Source organism: Natator depressus, chromosome 4 (assembly GCF_965152275.1).
Source record: "Natator depressus isolate rNatDep1 chromosome 4, rNatDep2.hap1, whole genome shotgun sequence".
Taxonomy (NCBI): Eukaryota; Metazoa; Chordata; order Testudines; family Cheloniidae; genus Natator; species Natator depressus.
The window spans coordinates 136032872-136054794 of NC_134237.1; the positions used below are offsets into that span (position 1 = coordinate 136032872).

The 21923-nt window shown below is 47.1% G+C and overlaps 1 protein-coding gene across 1 annotated transcript; it reads right to left on the reverse strand.

Moving 5' to 3' along the window:
- Positions 1-340: 340 nt before the first annotated feature.
- On the reverse strand, positions 341-7236 carry LOC141986022 (homeobox protein not2-like). The gene is made up of 3 exons (XM_074950186.1): positions 6747-7236; positions 2835-3043; positions 341-499 (listed from the first exon to the last, which is right to left on the reverse strand). The coding sequence occupies exons 1-3, from the start codon at positions 7102-7104 to the stop codon at positions 341-343; spliced, it is 726 nt and encodes a 241-aa protein (XP_074806287.1). The 5' UTR covers positions 7105-7236.
- Positions 7237-21923: the final 14687 nt, after the last annotated feature.

Sequence of the window (21923 nt, forward strand, 5' to 3'; positions counted from 1 at the left end):
TGGCATTTCAACAGAGAAAAGAAAGACGTGTGGGTTATCTGGAAGCTGCCCATGCGCAACTGACCTGATGAGCAGCAGGCCCCGGGTGTCTAGTATGAGGTTGCCAGACAGTGGGTGTTACATATCATGGACTCATCCTAGACAGCGCCAGGTCAGTCTGGTATCCTCAGCATTCAGATAAAGAGCTTGATCTATTTATCTGGCTGGAGAAGTGCATGTATGGAGCAGCTGCTTAACTCCCTGGTAGCTTCATGGGTCAGTCTTCTCCTTGGGCATAGCTGTAAACCCCTGCTAGTTCCATCGCAAGAGCAACGTCTGCAGCAGGGAATTCTCAAGCCATTTAGACCTCCACGTCCACCGTGTCTTCCTCGTTGTTCTCGAGGTCCATCGAGTCCGTAGGAACAGGCTGCATTTCTCCAAACTGCGACAGCTTCGCTTTCTTCTGCTCCAGGCTCTGCTTTCTCCATTTGATCCTCCGGTTCTGGAACCAGACTTTCACCTAGGAGAGGTTCAGCACAATGGGCAATGAAAACCACTTGCTCTGGGCCAAGGCTCGGGCGCATTAAAGCCCTGACCCTGCAAGTCTTTGAACTGTGCTAAAATACTGTCAGCAGGGCCTGATCCTGTAATCCCTCCACAGGCAAGTCTCCTTGACTCCTGGAGTTGGTGCTAAGAGGCTCTGGGCAACATGGGCCATGAGGATTATTAATAATAGTTATAAATAAAGTGGTGGCTCTTTTCTTTTGAGGCTCTCAAAGCACTTTACAGACATTTACCTAAGCCTGCCAACTGCCCAGCGAGGTTGGTAAGTGGTATTATCCCTGGTTTACAGACGGGGAAACTGAGTCATATGGCGGTCATGCCATTTGCACACAGACAATAGTGAAACGGATCACAAGAGTCCTGACTCCCTGTCCCTGGCTTTACCTACTAGACCCAAACTCCTTCCCCAAAACCTTCACCCTGATTGTGCTGTCTTTAAATTATAAACTTCCCAAAATGAGGAGTGAAATCCTGGCCCCACTGAGTCAGCGGCAAGACTCCCATTCAGCGCAGTGGGGCCAGGATTCCCACCGCCCCGCCCTGCCCCTGTGTATCCGAAATGTGTTTAAAATTAAATAAGCAGCTGTGTCGTTCCCAGCAGGCAGAGGCTCTGAGTGCCAAATCTCGGCACTGAGTGATTTCTGCCATTCCCTGAGCTACCCCCCTGGGTCTGTCATGGAACGTGAGACAAGATCCATAACCTCAGGAGCCCTCCCGTCATAGGTCCTGGCTACACTGCAGTACCTGTCACACTGGGGGGACCCAGTTGCAGAACAGCCATTCTGGTTAAAACCTGGGTCATGCAGCACAGACCAGATTGACGGGGTTTCTTTAGCAGCATCCCCATGAAAGCCAATAGGAGTTTGACCATTGACTTTGATGGGAGCAGCGGGAGCCGCTGAGACTTTAGAAGGGCTGCAGCACAATTCAGGAGCACAGTGTGGTCCCATCTACAGTGCTTTGACTTATGCCATGGACCCACCAGCTGGCAGATTTCATACGTGGGTGGCCCCAGCTAGGCAGCTGTTTCACTCTGGACGGGAATGTGCAATCTGGGCGTGCCTGAGCATGAAAAGGGTATAAAAATTAATGTGACTCAGTCTGAACGCAGCTCTCCCTAAGCAGCGCCATGTGCCAGCCACCTTGGCATGAAGGGGCTGATTAGACCGGTTAAGAAAAGGCCCGATCCTGCTCCCGATGGGGTCAATGGCAAAGCTCCCTCTGGGTCATCCAACCAGGACCAGCAATGATCAGCGAAAGCAGGAGAAGAACTGGGGGACAGTGCCGCAGGCTTGGCAGGGTCATAGAGTCATAGACTATCAGGGTTGGAAGGGACTTCAGGAGATCATCTAGTCCAACCCCCTGCTCAGAGCAGGACCAATCCCCAATTTTTTTTGCCCCAGATCCCTAAATGGCCCCCTCAGGGATTGAACTCACAACCCTGGGTTTAGTAGGCCAATGCTCAAACCACTGAGCTATCCGACGCCTAGGCCTTCTTTAAAGTGATGCAAATCAGCGATCATGGAAAGAGTCCCCAGTTTCCAGGGGTCTTTGTGCCCCTCAGCCCCCGTGATGGTCTCATTCGGGTGCATGCACAGTGACAAAATCAAGAATCATAGAAACTAGAGATGGAAAATGAGCTTGTCTAGTCCACCTCCTCTAGAAAATGCAGAACTGGTCCTTGCAGTACAATAGGAAGAGCCAGGCTGCATCAAACCAGTGGCCCACCTACTCCAGTCTCCTGTGTCCAGCTGTGGCCGGTATCCGCTGCTGCAGAGGTACGATGGCCCCATTTGGACAATTGCACAGTAACCTTCCCACAGAGGAAGATTCTTTCTAACCTACAACACTTTGGCTGGCTTGGGCCCTGAACCAGGAGCATCTATACCCCAAATGCATTTTTAGCCTACTTAATGGATGTATCAGTGGAGGTTGTTATTAGTCAGACAAATTTCTAAGCCTATTTTGCCTCCTGCCTCAGTGCTATCTTGTAGGGTAGGGCCACAGGTTACCTATTCGCCCGTGCGTTGTCTCATCTAGTTTTAAATATCCCTAGTCATGGGATCTCCCTTGAGACCCCCAGGGACCCTCCCCATTTCTGGGGAGAATCAGCTCCTTCTGACTGAAGCTGCTCACAGTATAACAGAGACAGAAGCCCTGAACTTACTAGGTGGCTCATTTCCGGCTGCAGTCCCAGGAAGGGACCATGCCGGGATCTCTGCCTGACCCCAGGGACCATGTATAGATCCCAGATTGATCATGGCCTCAGGGGAAGGGAGTAGATTTCCTACCTGGGTCTCTGTGAGGTGCAGGGTGGCTGCCAGATCCACCCTCTCCGTGCCCACCATGTATTGCTGTTTGAGGAATTCCTGCTCCAGCCGCTCCAGCTGCTCCGGTTTGAAGACTGTGCGGACCCTCTTCATCTTACAGGGCCCCCTGGATCTCCAAGGAACAGGAGGGCCCAGCGAGACAGCTCCTACGCAACCAGACAATTCCAGACCTGCGAGCAAGGGGCAAGAGTCAGCAAGGCGAAAGACAGAAACAGCCCGATTTGCCTTGCAGGAAATGCCTGACACGTGTACATAAAGACAGCACCCGTCACAGCCCTTGTCACAGCCCTTGTTAACCCTCGTTACTGTGGGTGAATGTGTTTTACCTGCTCCAAGCCCTGCTAGCTACAGCTGTGGCTTGTTTCGGAGCAGGGCTGCTCCAGTCCACAGGGGGCTAAAGAGGGATGGAAGAGAAGGAACAGTAATGCCCTGAGGAAAGAAACAGACAGCCTCTGCTAGCCAGTATAACTGGGGATCCCTTTATTGACAAAGGGCCAACCCTGGTCCCAAGGAAGTCAGTGAGTGATTGAGGTGAGCCGGATTTGACCCGCTCCATGCATTGCTTATACTGGAAGTTCTTGTTCAGGGCTGGATCCAGCAAACACTGCGATGCAGTGGGATTGCTCCAGAGTAAAGATAATAATGTGCCTATGTACTGGGGAGCTGGATTGTGAGTTCTCCATGGCAAGGGGTGTCTGGTTTTTGCGTTCTGCATAGTCCCATGTATATTGCTGGCATAGCAGTAATTACTGTATTATTCAGGAGTGTCTGATTGGTCTAATAATACGGAATTCTTAATAAAAAATCATCAAACTGCCCAAACTCAAGAACAGGCAACACTGCTTCTCAGGCCCTGAGCCGCCAACTCTTTCCCACGCACTTCAAATTGTTACACAAAATAAATGCAGGGCTAGGGCCTGCCAGCCTTACTCACATGAGTAAGCCTTACTCATGTGAGTCATCCACTGACTTCAGGGATCCCCATAACCCAGGAGGGTTGCAGGATGGGGGTCTTTGCATAATGAATAAGTGGGAGTTTTCTGAATTTTGAACCCATCTCTCCTAAGTCTAGGAGTGTTAGGATCCGAGGTGTTGGTTCTGCCCGTGCTTTGGATCTGGGTTCTGATTTTGACCATCCCAGAATGTGGAGGGCTGGAGGCACAGGGTTTGCAGTTAGGCCCCTTGCTAATACATAGTTACACTGGAAAGCCCTGATCCTGCAGTTGGATCCACATGTGTGAGTCCCTGTTCCCCTACTGAGACCCACTGACTTTAGAGGGGCTCTGCAAACGCATAGGGATCCACCTGCATGGATCAGCCTGTGGAATCATGGTCCGATACGATCATGGTAGGAGTTAAAAAGGTTTCCAAGTATCAAAATATAGTTATGTAAACTGCTGGGAATTTGAAATGTCGATAGCAAAATGTTTCTGGCAATAAATATAGGCAGAATGCAATTATAAATTGTTAGAATTATAGGCCTTGATCCTACAAATTCTTCTACACATGCTTAACAAGCGTAATCTCACTGGATAAATGGGATTACTCCAGTGTGTAAAGCTAACCAGGTGCGTTATGTGTTTGCAAGATCAGGGCCATAGTTTTAGTCATTAAGATATAATATTTGTAACTGTTATAACTATAAAAACATGTTTGGAGAATAAAACTAATGCGTGATAGCTATTTAAAAATATCTGAGAGTATAAACACTTATAATGTAGGGCCCGATTCTCTGCTGGTATACATCAACATTAGTTTGACTTGAATTGAACTCAGCCTATTTACACCAGAAGGGCTGTCATATAATAACTAAATTACGATATATTTATTATAGCAGTAAATAGGATTTGGAGTTAAATAATTTATAAAATCATTTTTACAAATTGCCCAAGCATACTGTCGCCACCTAGCAATGTAATTATAATGTAATATATACATGTACATAGATTAAATGGTCTAAAAAAAGAGATAATATGAATTACATAACTACATTAAATAGTTTTTAAAAGTTTCTGAGTATAAACAAAACTTTTAGTATCTAAATCTTAAAAAACTTTAGGGCTCAAATCTTGGTTTCTTATGTGGGCAAAAATCTTCATTGATTTAGGTGGGTAGTTTTGCCTCTGTTAACAACCCTGGGATTGGCCCCCGCACGCTCTATGATAATAAATTTCAATGGGCCATAGTGCACCATCTAGTTTTAATCAAGGTTACTCACTGAGACAAAGGGTTAAATTTGCTTAAAAATCAGTGGTACCATATGGTTTAATGAGACAAGAATATACACACACTGAACTAAAATCTGGCCTCTGCTACAGCAATCCAACTCCATGGGTCTCTGGTTCTGCCCATAAAACCCAAATTAACCTGTAACTTTAAAAACAAAAATCTCTTTTTGCTCTAGTTGCATTTACATTAAAAAGCATAACAAACTTTGGGGTCAGATTCTGCAAACACATGTGAGAGTAATTTTACTCAGATCAGTAGTTCCAACTGCAGCAAAGCACAAATCTGCAGAATCATCCCCTAAGAAAATAAATCCCAATCCCTGGGCTCCCTTCGCCCATCAGCTTCTCAGGATTAATAAGCATCAGCCCCTTTAACCCAGAAACAGAAATAAATATTGGAAAATTACTGGGCTCTCTCCTCCCCCCCTTCCCTGCACACAGAAACTGAGCAGAGTCTGGAAACGGCAGGAAATTAAACTGAATTTCTGTCTGTGAATGTATCATAGCCAACAACAAACTAGCTGGGGCTGGGGTGCGAGATGCACCCCAGAAACCTCAGGGGTCCTAACAGAATTTGAAAATAAACTTTTGGGGTTTTCTACTAGTTTAGTTTAGTCCAGAAAAAGTCAAAGCTCCGAGGGTCACAGTTTGCTCCTGCCCAATCCTGATGAGTCTGTATCCCTTGCCAAGCTACCTAAAGAATAAGGCAGAACGCTTGCCATCCTCCAGACAACCTCTTACAGCTCCACAGACACAGCTGCCCCTTCTCGAGGTCCCTTCCAGTCCTTTGATTCTATGACACGCTGACATATAATATATGATATATATTACATATATATTATAATTCTATGACATATAATAATACCTAGTTCCTATGCAGGACATCTGCCACACATCCTCTACCAACATAGACATACAAACCAGCCTCCACCCAGACTACACCAGGACAGAAACACCCCCACACAGACAGACCCACACAAATACACTGGCAGAAATGGGTCAGAATCATACACCCCTCACCCACCACAGTACGTGTGCACACATACTGGATGGAAACACCCTAAAGTTTAGACAGACACACACACACACGCACCCTATACACAATCCAGGTATGCCTCACACATGCAGACATGCCACATACCCATATACCCCTCATACCTCCAAACGTACACACATATCAGACGGCAACCCCATTTGCAGATCTGGATTTAGTGCCAGTGGTTCTCAAACTTTTGTATTGGGGACCTTCCTTCACACAGCAAACCTCTGAGTGTGACCCACCCCCCCCCATAAATTAAAAACACATTTTTTCATATGGAACACTATTACAAATGCCGGAGGCAAAGCGGGGCTTGCGGGTGGAGGCTGACAGCTCAGGACCCCCATGTAATAACCTCGTGACCCCAAGTTTGAGAACCCCTGAGACAGACCGCCACACCCATTCACACACTGACAGAAACACCTCAGACACATACACAAACCAGGCACAAACACCCCATGCATGCGCACACCCCCATACACACTCGACAGAAACACCCTAGGAACAGACACACACCCCCCTCCACTCACACCCCACAGCCCGTCCCCCCCCCAGAACACACGCACCCACCCACCCCATAGCCCTGCCAGCTTAAACACTACTTACTGTCTTGCTTACAGCTGGGATAAGAGAACAGGCAGCCCCTCTGCAATCTGTACTGCAGCTGCTGGTGCACGACCCCATAGCCCGGCTTAGCCAGGTACATGGCTGGGTGAGTCATGAGGCCAATGGAGTAGGTGGCTGGGTAAATCCAGCTGTGCCACTCCAGAGGCAGCTTGGAGGACCATCTGGCAGAGGCTGCGCCTTCCTTCTGGGGCTCTGGCTTGGAGAGGATGGCGTCAATGTTAAAGGGGGTCTTCCGAGGGGGCTGGGGAACATCTGGAGAAGCTGGGGGGCCAGATGAGTCTGTTGCTGCTGCCAGGATGTTGCTGAGCGGACCTGGGGAGACCAGGCTCTGGAGCATGTTCAGTCAGCAGATCTGTGGCTGATGGGGAGGCTGGACAGAGCAGGTTCCTTAGCCTGGGCTTGTTGCTTTCCAGATGCCTTGCAAGCTGCAGGCTCCTAGCCCCGGCCTCAGCCTGCTGCCTGGCTGGCTCTTTATACAGAGGAAGGGCCCAAGGTGGCTTTATATCGAGGGCTTCCCCTGTGAAGTGTAAATAAGACATTAATATGCAAAGCAGGCTGCAGCTGGGTGGAGAAAGGAGAGGCTGTTCCAAGGCCTGATGCTCTGCTGGGTGCCTGCAGGACAGGGGGTGTCTCTGGGCTGGGACAGGCAGAGGACAGCCTAGCATGGCCTAAGACAAGGGCCAGGTCTGCTTGGAAAGATCAAATTGGAATGGGAAGGGAGGTCTCACATCCCATACAAATACACACACACATAACATGCATCTAAAAGCCCCCCCCCAAATATACACAATATCAATACAAGCGTAGATGTATACACAACACCTAGATACAAAAGTACAGAGAATGACACACAAACATCTACAAGATAAATGTAAAAATACGGTTATACACACACAGTATAAACACAGAAATGCGCAGACACATGCACATACGCACACAAACACACATCACCACAAATATATACATACCAATAAGTACAAGCACGCACACACAATGTGTACACATGCACATGGCTATATGTGCTAATGCACCTAAACACACACACGTCTCTGTGCAAGACGGTGCTGAGATATGGAGCAGAAATTCACTGTTAATTTGCAACCTGTTATTTCAGTTTGTGTGTGTGTGTATGTGTGTGTGTACACTGGTGTGTGTAATTGTGTACATGTCTCTGTACTGTTCCATCCACATCCTAGGGCTGATTCCTGCCTCCCTGTCTGCCTTTCTACTGTCACACAAGTCAGGAAGCATTGCGGTGTGATCCCAGCATTCCCTCAGAAGCTGGGGGTTTTCAGGGTCCTTTCCAGCACTTTATCCTTTTTGGTCTCTCTCTTCATTCTGTCACCCTCAAGAAACTACATCTCCCATTGCTGATGTCTGAGTCCTGGCAAAGTCTGTGCCTTCAAGCCCTAGATTTGTTTGGCACAGACATCAGAGGCTACGAACCTTTTGGCTTTAACTTGAAAATAAAACGTAGATATATGTATAAGTGTGTGTGTATTAACAAACCTGCCTTAAAGTGGGCACAAATGTAAACGTATGCGTTAAAGTTCCATTAAGCTGCCAGAGCAGTGTAAATGCGTGTTTTTACACTCTGAGGCAAATGTAAATCAAGAAACCATATTGGAATACTATTAGACTATCTCGTTAGTAAGGAAATATCCTGGAAATGGGTGCCCATGCAAGAACCTAGAGAGAGAGATGATAATCAGGTGCTGGTACAAAAGAAACCATCAGCCTTTTCTGTAAAGTGTTTACTTCTCCCGTTTAGCAAGCTGCCTTCCGTGACAATTTGGAAATACTTAAATAAAAAAATACAGCTGAGGTTTTATTGCTCCTTGGTACAATGTAAGGCCCCAGTCCTGCAAACCCTTCCTAACTGAAGTCACGTGCTTGAAGTTAGGGCATATGCTTAAGCAGCTTGCAAAATTGGAGACTCTGGCAATAAAAAAATAGCCTTCCAAACTCCCCAGAGACGGATGTTTTCCAGCTCCAGTTCCTCTTTGATGTTTTGCAATAGGTTTGCAGGGGTCAATAGTCTGTTACTGTTGTCCAAGTTTTAAATTCCAAACAATGTAACTTGTTCTGGTTAGCATCTTTAATATTCTCTATCTAATGATTAATAACGCTATAATTATTGCACATTATATAAGTATTCGGAAAGCATATAGTTACTGAAAATAATAACCATTATGTGGAATAAAATCCTCTGAAATATTTGCAAATAAATACAAAACTGAAATGGAGAAAATAGAATTTTGCCTTGTGCAAACTTCAGAGAAAATCTGATTATTTATTTATATATATATATATATATATATATATATATATATATATAATGTAGCTATAATTAATTACTATTATAAAAATGACAATGCATTAATAATAATGGCCCTCAGCCTATCTGCTGTTAAGCAGATCTTCCCAGTGATTTGATATTGATGGAATAATACATAGCCCAATATTAGAATACAGATAGAGAGGTGTGAATGGGGATGGATTGATGGGTGGATGGATGAATGGGAAAAAAATGTACACTGACTTCTTTCACATGAGGCATCCCATACAAATTAATAAAGAGGGGGGGAAGCATAAACCAAAAATAAAGTAACAATGCTTTTGATCTTCCCATTGGAGTCAATGCTAAAATTCCAACTGTCAAACTGGACTGGGATAGAATCCAACCAAGTGCGGAATTTTGCTTTTAAATTAGGGACGAGGAAGATATTCACAGATATCCAAAGGGAAGCGCACACTAACTAAGGCGGTAAGAGGGGGGGATTCCTTTTTCAAATCTATGAACCCCAACTGGGGTCAAATGAAAGGCAGCAAGAACCTGGCCAGTTAAAAGGAAGCAAAAAAAACCCCACAACTCCTTATGGGGCTGCCTGGTGCATTGTGTTCCATTAAGCAGCTCTTGTAGCCAGATGGGGGGGAATCCAGAGTCAGGGGGATCTGAGAGATGGTGGGCAGAGCCGTGGGGACACAGCAAAGATGTGGGAGAGAGAAATTAGGGAGGTAGAAAGAAAGGGGGAGTTGGATGGACAGGCAGCGGTGACAGTAAGGTGAGTTTTGTATTCTGCCCCAGTGGTAGAATTAGCTGGCTAATGAGGCATTTTGTCTCCCATTAGCACGGTGTGCTCTGCTAATGTATTTCTGTTAAAAAGCTGGGGATTTTCACCCAGCGGTAACGAGTTGGGAAATGTCTTGGGAAATGTCGCACCAGCCAGTCAGGAAAACAGGGGGGGCCCTGCTCCGGGGAGCCAGGCACTTGCCATGCTAACAACCCCCCCGCCTCTCCAAGTGGCCCTGACTCTGCCACAGGTTTGCCAGGTTGGGGTTTGCATGGGGTCTGTTTCCAACCCATGTGCCCAGTGGAGGGGAAGCTTTTGCAGGGAAGCAGGCAGGGGAGATAAAAGGATGTCCCTGATCCTCCTTTTTTTTTTTTTTTTTTTTTTGGTTTTGTTTTGTTTTTAAAGGGGGTAGAAAATGAAAGGGGAGGGGGAGTTTCTTAGAACACTTTAAATAAAAGTCCTTTGTAAACATCCCCCCTTGAGCCAAAGGAACCCCGGGTGACAAGCATTTCCTGACAACTCCATTAAAGAATGGAGCTGTATTAACATTCCAAGCACCTTGACAAGAGATGAAAGTGGGGAACTTGAGTCCAGCCTCTTCTTGCTCCAGATGTTGTTACGGGCTCCCTGAAAGGGTTTTCTTTCTTTCTTTCTTTCTTTCTTTCTTTCTTTTTTTTTGCAAAGAGACAAAGATGCTGCCCACTTCAAAGGATTCTAATTGATGCTAATGATTATTAGATAGAGTGGGGGGCCTTGTTCCCCAGGCCCGGGGGAGTGCATTTTACAATCCCGTCATAGAAAGCTCCTTTCCCCCCACCTCAGAAATGGAGCTGCGGCTTTCAGAATTTCTCTCTCTTTCTGGCTTCTGATTTTTTTCCTCTCTCTCGCCCACCTTCCTTTAGACACCCTGCAGCTCTCACTTCTTTGCCCATGAGAAATTTCACACCTAGCCTCTTTCAATGGGGAGGACCTGGCTGCATTTCCATCTGACTTGAACAGCCAGCCTCCCCGGCAGACAAAGATGCGGTGGAAATTTCCTAAAAGCAAAACAAACAAACCAAAAAATGTGATCCGGGAATCTTTAAACCGGGGGCTTAAATCGCTTTTAACGCACAAAAGCGTCACAATGGAAGAAATCTTTGCATTCAGCTCCTCTGGTGCAGGGTAAAGGATTAACCCCTTATTATTGCTTATTATTTATGATTTGTATCGCAGTAGCACTGAGGAACCCGCATTGTGCTAGGCGCTGTACAAACACAAGATGGTCCCTGTCCCCACAAAGTTTACAATCTATTTAGGCCAAAGAAACAGCAGGTGGATACAGACAGACCAATAAGGGAAACAGTGAAACAGGCCAGCATGCCCAGCAGTGGTCTGAGTGCAGGGGCAGCCTAGATCGTAAGGGCTCCCGCATTGATATGTTAGTTCTAATTTAGCATGTTGACAATTTCAGCATCTCCAACCTCCAAGGCTCAAAAACGACGTCAGCCCCCTCCCCCACCAAAACTAAGGAGATTGGCTTAAAAATCTTGAGATTAAACTAATAATAAGAAGAAGAAATTTGGAGTTCTTTGTCAGGTTTCAGAGTAACAGCCGTGTTAGTCTGTATTCGCAAAAAGAAAAGGAGTACTTGTGGCCCCTTAGAGACTAACCAATTTATTTGAGCATAAGCTTTCGTGAGCTACAGCTCACTTCATCAGATGCATACTGTGGAAACTGCAGAAGACATTATATACACAGAGACCATGAAACAATTCGAATCTTTAGCCTAGGTTATGCTAGGGTCAGATTTTCAAGCTTTACTTCCGCACCCACAAGGGCTAGAAGCTTCCTGACTTTTTTAAATGAGAGCTGGGATTGTACATAATCAGGTAACTCCAGGAGCTGAGGGTTCCATCTCACAGTCTTTGCTCAAGCAGAAATCCCACTGTATTCAGCTTGGAGAGTGAAAATAAGGCTTTGTCCTCACTGCCAAAAAAAAGGTTTCTAACTGTGGGATAACTAACGTGCATTCTCTGTTGGGCTGTAAAATCCTAGTAGAGACAAGCTCTGTAGTTTTACCATGAGGTAAACTACTATTGTTGTTGTTAATTTGTATTTGTGTAGCATCTCAAAGCCCCATCATGAACCAGGACCCCCTTGTGCTGGGCGCTGTACGAACATAGAACAAAATCTAGGTGTAGGACATAAAGGCTGCCCTACTGGGTTGGGCCATTGTCCATCTATTCCAGTATTCTATCTCCCACAGTGGCCCATACCACGGCTTCATTAGAGTAATTATGAAAGGTTTCAGAGTAACTGCCGTGTTAGTCTGTATTCGCAAAAAGAAAAGGAGTACTTGTGGCACCTTAGAGACTAACCAATTTATCTGAGCATAAGCTTTCGTGAGCTACAGCTCACTTCATCGGATTATGAAGTGATCCACCCAGTCCTCCACTCCCAACGGCTGGTAGTCAGAGGTTTAGGGACACCCGGAGCATGGGGTTGCATCCCTGACCATCTCAGCTAATAGCCAGTGATGGACCTATCCGCTGTGAACTTATCCAGTTCTTTTTTGAACCCCGTTATAGCCTTCACAACATCCCCTGGCAATGAGTTCCACAGGTTAGTTATGCACTGTGTGACGAAGTACTTCCTCTTCTTTGTATTCAACTTGCTGCCTATTAATTTCATCGGGTGACGCCTGGTTTTTGTACGGTGTGAAAGAGTAAAACTTCTCTATTCAATCTCTCCACACCACTCATGATCTTATAGAGACCTCTGTCATATCCCCCCTTAGCTGTCTCTTTTCTAAGATGAACAGCCCTAACCTTTTCAGCCTCTCCTCCTCTGGAAGCCGTTCCATACTCTTGATCATCTTTGTTGCCTTCCTCTGAACCTTTTCAGATAACTTAAGACGAACAATAACAGATGGATACAGACAGACAGACCAGGGAGCTCAAGGAAACAATGGGACAATACTGGGTTAGCATGACAGGCTGGCGTCTCAGCCCAGCAGCAGCCTAGGCAAGGTCAACCATGGACAGGGACATAATACTGACCTAGCCCTAGCTACCTTGCAGAAAAAAATACAGGTACAATTTCACAGCAGGACAGGGGGTTTGGAAGAATGTGTATAGTGGGGGTGCTGAGAGCCATAGAACCAAACTGTAAGCCCTGTATATAATGGAAACCACTCTGAACCAAGGGGTGCTGCAGCACCCCTCGTTCCAGCACTTCTGCAGCAGGCTAGCTAAAGCATGTGAGTTATCCCACTGTAACCCTCCCACACCTTTGTTTTGTTTTGTTTTGCAGTGAAGAGCGAGGCAAAGTCAGTTTCACCTTCTGATTCCCATGTACTTGTCCAGTGCTGCCTTGTCTGGGTGCCAAGGTAAGCTGGAAATCTGATTTCATGTAATTTGCCGGTAATGCAGTGAAAACATTTATATGCAGGTTTGATCCTCTATCAAGCATTATTCCAGTTCAGTATTTCTAATATTGATCCAAGCTTATTTCTAACTTTTGCTTGTACTCCAATCCCATCTTTTTTAGTTTACAAAAATCTGCATTTTTGCCTAAATTGCACCCCCCTCCCCCCCCGCCCCCGGCAAGGTCTCTCTGAAGGGGTATTGCTCACCCCGTGCATCATCCTGTCAAACCCTAGGTATGTGCCCGGGCCTGAGTTGTGGATGCTGTGGGAATTGTCGTGCACCAGCTAGTGGGGTGCTACATCCATGGAAGTCTGGCTTAATGTCAGTAGGGTGGTAAAGAGCGGTGTCAATGGCCACAAAGGGGCCCCATTGAAGACAATAGCAAAATTCTCACTGAGACTGAAGTCCCCAGGGGGAAACCCTGGGCCCGCTGAAATCAACGGGAATTTTGCCATTGCTTCAGGGGAACCAAGATTTTCACCCACCCCCCACGCCCCCCGGGCTTGATTTTCACTGCTACAAAGTCGGGCGGATGAATACTTTTCTTTCCAAAAAAAAAATATGTCGAGTTACATTTCGCCATTTTCCCGGGATGAGATTTTTGTGGGAACCCTGATTTCCTTTGGATCTGCTACTCCCCGAGGGCCCGATCCTGCGGGCGTCGACACGCTGACTTTCACAGGCGGCCGCAATCCCGCTGCCTTCAGTGGAATTTGGATCGGGTTCCGGTGTATAAAGTTCAGCATGTGTGTAGTGCTGGGCTGGGATTCCCCACTGTGCGTGCGCCGAAGCACTCTGCGGGGTCGGGCTGGCACTGTAACCTGCCCGAACTGTTCTCTGCTAGGCTGCGAGGGCTGGGGGCTCCTTGCTATTGATTGTTATTTAAAGCCAATACAAACGTCCTCACTCCCGTTCTGGCCCCTTTCTGTTGCACGGGGCATAAAGGGGCCATAAAAGCTTTGGTTGCAGCCAGGAGGGAGAACAGGTACTGCGGAGGACAGCCTATGGCTACGGCCCAAGGACCCCGTTTAGGGGACTTGCAAGGGGCTGGGGAGGGGGCGTGTTGGGGGCCGGGCCATAGCATACAGCGCGACAGAGATTCCGGGCAGCTCTTCGTCTTCCACCCATAGGGCAGTCCCCGGAGGCTGCTATAATTCAGACAGGCCCTTAGGGCTATCTGCATTATGCCAGGGGTCTCTCCAGGCCCTGAAGCAACCTAGGCTTGGGAGACTATTGAGGTGGTTTAAAGCCTCCTTCGTTTCTCCCCCATCCCCTGGGCCATGAGTTCTGTGCTGCGCCCGTTTGAATCGCTGCAGTATGCTCCATTGTACGCGTCGAGTTGCCATCTTTAAAACGGATTAAGCGTTTGAAAGGACAAATGAAAGTGCCTGTGATAAATAATAATGGGCCATTCCTTCCTGTCGGCATTCCCCACTGGAATCAGTGGGCCTGATTCTCCATGGCCGTGCCCACCAGTGCTAAGTGCGGGAGCCATGCTTTCGTTCTGGTCTGGTAGCATTTTACAGCCGCTTGGGACTGCCATCAGGGAAAAGAGAGAGTCAGACCCTCCCTGTGTCTGAGCGCCTCACAACAGCAGCGAAGGGTTGGAAGGCACTTTTGTCCTCGATTTACAAAAGGGGAATGGAGGCACAAAGAAGTTAAGCTTGACTTTCCCAAGGTCACACACCAAACAAGAGCCAAAGCTGTAAGGTCAGCACAGATTTATTTACTGCCTCCTTGTCCCTTAGCTTAACCAACTAGAGCATCCTTCCTCTCAACGTGTTGCCAAATGTCACAATTTTTCTGCAAGTTTCATGGCGTTTAGGGTGACCAGATGTCCCGATTTTATAGGGACAGTCCCGATTCTTGGTTCTTTTTCTTATATAGACTTCTATTACCCCCCACCCCCTGTCCTGATTCTTCATATTTGCTGTCTGGTCATCCTAACAGCATTTGATAGTTGTGCTTAAAGCCCCAGCTCCTGGAGTCATGTGATGAAGTGAGAATCCCAGGTTTAATTAAAAACAGAGTAAGTTTCTAGCCCTTGTGGTTGCAGGGAAAAACTTGAAAACATGACCCGAGTACCTCCTAAAGGCTCAGAAAGCGGAAGGCAAATAAACCACCCTCACAATCTATTATTATTTTTTTTGTAAATCTCGTGATTTTTTTAAGCCAATCTCAGGACTTTTTGAGGCCAGACACATGATATTTGAATGCTTGGGGTTAGCAGTATTGGAAAACCGATGGCCCGATAATATTCAAGCCATTTTATATCTTCATAATAGGAGATTTTTCAATGGGAGCTGAGTGCCCAGCTCCCTTCCAGTACATCTACACTGCAAAGAAAAACCCCCAGCACTGAGTCTCAGAGCCTGGGTCAATTCACTGGGGCTCAGGCTACGGGGCTAAAAATAGCAGAGTAGCCATTAGAGCTCAGGTTGGATCCCGCACTATGAGACCCTCCCACCTGGTTGGGTTTCAGACCCCGGGCTCCAGCTGCATCTTCAAGAGTGAGAGATCTTTGGACCCATGGTTTTTAGGCATTTAAGCAGAGTTTCTCTTTGTTGTTCACATCTCCTAGCCCAATGGCAGAGTCTGTGTACCATCTCTCTTAGCTTGCATTGGTCGCCCACAACAAACCATTTGCTGTTGGAGGTGTGAGAGGAAGGATGGTTGTGGGCTAAAGACACTGGGCTGGGTCTCAGGAGATTCATAAATTTTAAGACCGGAGGAAACCATCATGATCATCAAATCTGATCTCCGAAGAACACAGGCTAGAGAATTTCACTGAGGTCTGGTCTGCACTACCAGGCCCTGCTGCCATAGCCAGGTCAGCTAGGAGTGTGAGAAATTCACACCCCTTATGTGATAGAGATACTGCCAGAACCCAAGGGCTGGTCTACATCAGCATAGCTATGCTGCAGGGGTGTGAAAAATCCACACCCTGAAAGACATAGCTATGCTGACCTAACCCTTGGTGTAGACCGCACTACGATGACAGAGGACTTCTTTCATCGACCTAGCTACTGCCCTCTGGAGAGGTGGATCACAGGGACAGGAGAAGCCCTCCTGTTGCTGTAGTGAGTGTCTACACTGAAGTGCCACGGCAACACAGCTATTCTGCTGTAGCATTTGAAGTATAGGCCTAGCCTCAGTATAGATGCAGCTAGGCCGAAAGAAGAGTGCTTCTGTCAGCATAGCTAGTGTGGTTCAGGGAGTTGGTGACACCGTGTCAGCAGAAGCTCTGTGAGCATAGGCAGTGTCCACACTAGGGTGCTATTAAATCCTGGGGAAATTCTGCGCCAAAAAATTAAAAATTCTGCGCACAAGATTTTAAAATTCTGCAAAATTTTGCATATTTTATTTGTCAAAATAACGCAATATAATCATGCTGGGGGATGGAGAGGGGAGGAGGTGGAGGCAAAGCGGAGGTGAGCTGGGGTGGGGTGGGAAGGTGGGGCGGGGAGGGGGCGGGGAGCTACCGGTGGCTGCAGAGCACCCACCAATTTTTCCCCATGGGTACTCCAGCCCCGGAGCACCCACAGAGTCAGCACCTATGGGGCGAGGGAATATCTTTGATTAGACCAACTTCTGTTGGTGAGAAAGGCAACCATTTGGGCCACACAGAGCTCCTCTTCAGGCCTGGGAAAGATACACCCACCATCACAGCAATTACGACTACGCTGCATACAACCATGGCTTCAGTCCTTCCTGAATCAAGCCCATAACTTCTGGCTGGACTAGAGCAGATCTTTTCCCCTTAGGCCCAGATATTGTCTCCCTTCCTCTAATTCTCTCAATCCCCACCTTCTACTGGGCCAGGATTGTATGCAACGCAACTCTTGGGTTCAGGCTCCAACTCTGCTATACGCTCCCTCTTTGTTACCTTGGGCATATCACTCCCTCTCGCTGTGCCTCAGTTCCCCCCTCTATTTCTCTAGTTAGTCTCTGCCCTCAAGAGCTTACCATCTCTCTCTTACTTTGCACTTGTACAGCACCCAGCGCGACTGGGTCTTGAACCTGATTGGGACTTTTAGATGCTACTGTAATACAAATAATACTATGTCAGAGGGGGTGTGGTTCTGCAGGGAATTTCTTGCATACAGGGGGTGGTTTCCCTAAGATCTGGGGGATCAAATTGCATTGTAGCTCAGCAGATTTTCTACTTTGCTTGCATTGGACCTGATGCACACACTGAAGTCCCACCCGTTGCTTCCCTGTGGCCAGAGGGAGCGGTGGTAGCTGCAGATAGCCAAAGCCTGGTTTCACTAACTTTAGGGCCTGACTCAGGATCCCTGGACAGGCTCCCATAGGCTTTGGATGCAGCCCTAAGCGTGATAGTGCTCGGAGAGCTGGGATGTGTTAGTAGTGTAGAAGACTTGACGGGATGCTCTGCGAGTGGTGCCGTGGAAGCCAGTGGGTCAGTTCCCAGAGGGTGACATTAAGTCGGCAAGCAGTGTAAGCCATTTCAGGATCGGGGCCCTGCTCCAGTAGAGATGTGTTGGCCGAGTCCTTAGCTATTTGGCAATGCTTCCCCGGGTGGAACTGAAGACAGAAACGGCCCCACTCTCTGCCTAATTCAGTTGCAGTTCTGACACTATCATCGAGCCACCTGGAGCACCTTCATCTCCCCCTGAACTAAGTCCCAGGGGCCCTCTGCATGCAGGAGATTTTCTAAAAACATCCAGGTTGTGGCTAAGGCTGTTTCAGATCCACCAGTGTCAGGCGCCCCAGTGCAGGGAGGCTACTGGCATTGTTAACACTGCCCTCCAGCCCTGCTCCGAGCAGATCTTCCTGATTTTGCCATTACAAGGTGCTAGCATTGGTGGGCTGAATTAGTGTTCGCAAAGGTGGGCCCTTTATAGAAATCCCCTTAGTATAGACAGGGCCTGGGAGCTGACCGTGCTTAGCACCTGGCAGGGTCGGAGCCATTATTCCTTGTTCACTGGGCTCCTTTGGGAAGGAGTTGGGCATTATGGCCCCGATCCCACACCTTTGTAGGGATCCAGTTGCAGGATTGGGCCCTTCAATTTTTTAGCCCTTTGCTTTGAACAAAGAGAAAACGTGAAAGAAGCAGGCAGCCTGGCTAGCACAAAAGGCCTGTTTATCTGCCCTCCTCTGCCTTCCAGACCCAGACAGTGAATACACAAACCAGGCCAAGTTTCAGACACTCCCTGCTCAGGTTGCATTGTCAGGTTAATTTTCGGTAATGGCACTGGAAAGCTTCTTAGCCACATGCCGTTCTCATTAGCACTTGATAATGTCAAGCATCCTGTAGCATTTCAGGTCCTCTCCCACCTCAGTGACCCCAGGCATGTACTCTCTACAGCTATCCAGGGCTTGGAAAATGGACCATTTTGTGACTCTAATGGAGAGGGCCATCTTTACATACTCAGCTTGGGCTCCAGTGACTTCTTCCTCTCGCTTTTCCAGGCCCCATTGTTATTCTGTTGCTACGTGTTCAATTGCATGGTGGAAGCCACACACAAGTGGAGAGATCCAGTATTTACAAAAAGAAAAGGAGGACTTGTGGCACCTTAGAGACTAACAAATGTATTTGAGCATGAGCTTTTGTGAGCTACAGCTCACTTCATTGGATGTAGCTCATGAAAGCTCATGCTCAAATAAATTGGCTAGTCTCTAAGGTGCCACAAGTCCTCCTTTTCTTTTTGCGAATACAGACTAAGACGGCTGCTACTCTGAAACCAGCCAGTATTTACAGTTGCTTAAGGCCAGATCTCCGCTAGGGCCCAGTCTACACTAGAAAAGCCTTGCCCTGGTACAGCAATACTGGCAAACTCTCCGAGTGCAGCTTATGCTTATACTAATTCCCCATGTGAAATAAGCAAGACCAACAAAAGCACTTTTCTGCCACTATAACGGCGTCTACACTAGGGCTTCTGCTGGGATAGAAATGTCACAGAAAATCACCCCCTGAAATGATATACTGGTGAAAGTTTCTAGTGTAGCGCTGAACTACGACTATACTTTAAAAATAACCAAGGACCAGATTCTATCCTCTGTTATGCTTTTGTAAATCCAAAATAACTGAAGTCAGTTGAAGTTGTTTAGGTTTACACCTGTGGAACTGAGGTTTTGTCTATATTCAGAGTTGCACTGATTCTAATCTGTTCCGGACCTTATGCTACCATCATCACTATGGTATCTAAGCACCTTCCATTAGCACATGAAATGACACAAGGAACATCTGTTGCATATGTGCAGTGGAGTGTTTTGTTTCAGTGTGTGTGTGGGGGGGCGGTGCTGATTTTCTTTTTAAATGTTCAGGCTGCTCTGTGTTTATGTTAGAAAGCAGGTCAGAAAAGTGTGTCTGGTGCCTGCAATGTGGTAAGGCTTGAGAAGATTTTAACTAAAGGTGTGATTTTTAGACCAGTGTGGTTCCACTGAGGGAGACGGCTGTGTGGACACTCTTATTTCAGATTAAACCAGGCTCATTTGGGTTTCGGTTAAACTGATTGGGAATCTGCTTAAAATACCTCCAGATAAGCCACTTTTAAACTGAAATAAGAGTGGCAAAGAGTCCTGTGGTACCTTATAGACTAACAGATGTATGGGAGCATAAGCTTTCCGACGAAGTGGGTAGTCACCCACGAAAGCTTATCCTCCAATACGTCTGTTAGTCTATCAGAGTCCACAGGAGTCCTTGCCACTTTTACAGATCCAGACTAACACGGCTACCCCTCTGATACTTAAAATAAGGATGTGCACGCAGGGGTTTGCACCAGTTTAACTTCATCTATTTAAAAACCAATTTACATTAAACCAGTGCAACTTTTTCACGTAGACAAGGCCTTACACTGGTGCAACGTTTGTGTATAGACAAGGCCTTAAAATGGATTAAAGCCAGGGTATGTGGGAGAGAATCAGGCCATTGACTTCAGTGGGAAAGCTTCTCTGAATGTGTTGCAGGGAAAGCTGACCTCAGGCAGGCCTGTTTGACCGGTCGAAAGCATGCACCAGTCAGGTCTACACCATACCCATTTACCGCTGAATTTCTCCTGCTGGGTCGATACCAGCAAAACTCTCTGTCTCACCGGCGCCTTGTACAAACCCAGCTTGCCCATCCTGGGGAGCTTTCAATCATTCCTCACCACAGAAGCCACACGGTGAGATCTGGCCGGGTGTTCTTTGCTGCAAAGCAAGTAACCACCGTTCCCTGCAGCACAGAACCAAGAATCCAGCTCATGGCATGGGTCAAAGCAAAGCGCACCCCGTCCAGAGTGTGTTGATGCAAGGCGGCCCTTTAATGTCTTCCCAGCGGCTCCTAATCACATGCAGTCCCTGAATAGAGGTGCACTGTATATGTACCTTTCAAGAGATTTTAATAGAGCGTATTAGAGCCAGGAGATAAAGTTCTGAAACCTTAAATTTTAAATTAATTGGGAATTATAAACAAAATGACCTTTGATTTAGCATGAGCAAGCCATAATCCCAGTGCTGCCTTCAATTATCTTTTGCTTATGCATTGTTCTCTCCTAATTGGGATGCTAATGACCAAAGGATAGTTCCTAAGTGGTTCCCAGACTCTCCTTGCCTAAGGCAAACAACTGTCCACAATAGGATCACAAATTGTAGGGAGAAGCGCAGGCTGATCGCATCAGAAACGGTGCAGGGATTTATCTTTCTTCCCTAACAATAACAGTATGTTCTTAATCGCCCCTCCAAAGGGAGGAATAGCAGGGGATCTGTCGGGCTGCATCATTAAAAGCTGGCAGCATCTTTGTTGGCGACTCCCCTTTGTTCATCTTTCATTATTTTAACGCTCCCTCTCCTTTTATTCCTTTCCATCTTATTAAATCAATAGACACCGGTGGGGGAAGTTTGGGCCATGGGCCCGGTCCTGCCCTGACTTGCTCACACAAGCGCTGCTGCTGGAAGAGGCTGGTCTGGATTGCGGTCTCTGCATGGATGTAGCTGCGCTGAGTTACTCCTGATTGCACAGGTGTAAGTGAGATCAGAAGCCAGCCCAGCGGGCACACTCAGGCAAGCCAGGGGCACAGGATTGGGCCCCATGTCACAGCCCGGTTTAAAACAGAGAAGCATGATGATCGAGAAGCGTGGCCCTTTGGGACTGCAATCCAAAGCTGACACTGGACTCATGCATAAAAATATAAGTCATGCCATTGACGGGATACTTAATATTTCCAGTAATAACCAGGGTTTGCACTATCTAGGCCAGCTTCTCAGCTGATGCAAATTGGCATAGATCCATTGACATTAATGGAGCGACACGGAGTTACATCAACTGGGGATCTGGCCCATTGATTTCAATGGCGCTACACCAGTTTACACCAGGTGGGGATCTGGCCCATTATCTGAACAGCTCAACATGCTTTGAAAATACTAATAATAAATTTAGCCCCTGGTAGGTAGAGTAGTCGTATTATCCTCATTTTATTGATGGGGAAACTGAGGCACAGAGAGGCTATGTTACTCCCCCAAGAACACCAGGGAAGCTTTTAGCAGAGCCAAGAACAGGGCCCAGATCTCCTGCTTATGTGCCTTGCAACAAGAGCATCTTTTCTCCCCAGCCGTATTATTATTAATTTGCCTGACTGATCTTACTCATGATTTAGAAAATATGCCACTCACATGGTGCCTGCCCTGCAAATGGACCTCCAGGTACTTTACAAACATTACTGATTATATGG

Bases quoted from the DNA above. Each gene is read 5' to 3' on its own strand.
- LOC141986022 (XM_074950186.1), bottom strand. From the start codon at position 7,104: ATGCTCCAGAGCCTGGTCTCCCCAGGTCCGCTCAGCAACATCCTGGCA. The intron at 3,044-6,746 runs GTAAGTAGTGTT...CCTTGCTCGCAG, and splicing joins TCCCAGCTGTAAGCAAGACA to GTCTGGAATTGTCTGGTTGC. The intron at 500-2,834 runs GTAGGAAATCTA...AACCTCTCCTAG, and splicing joins TGCACCTCACAGAGACCCAG to GTGAAAGTCTGGTTCCAGAA.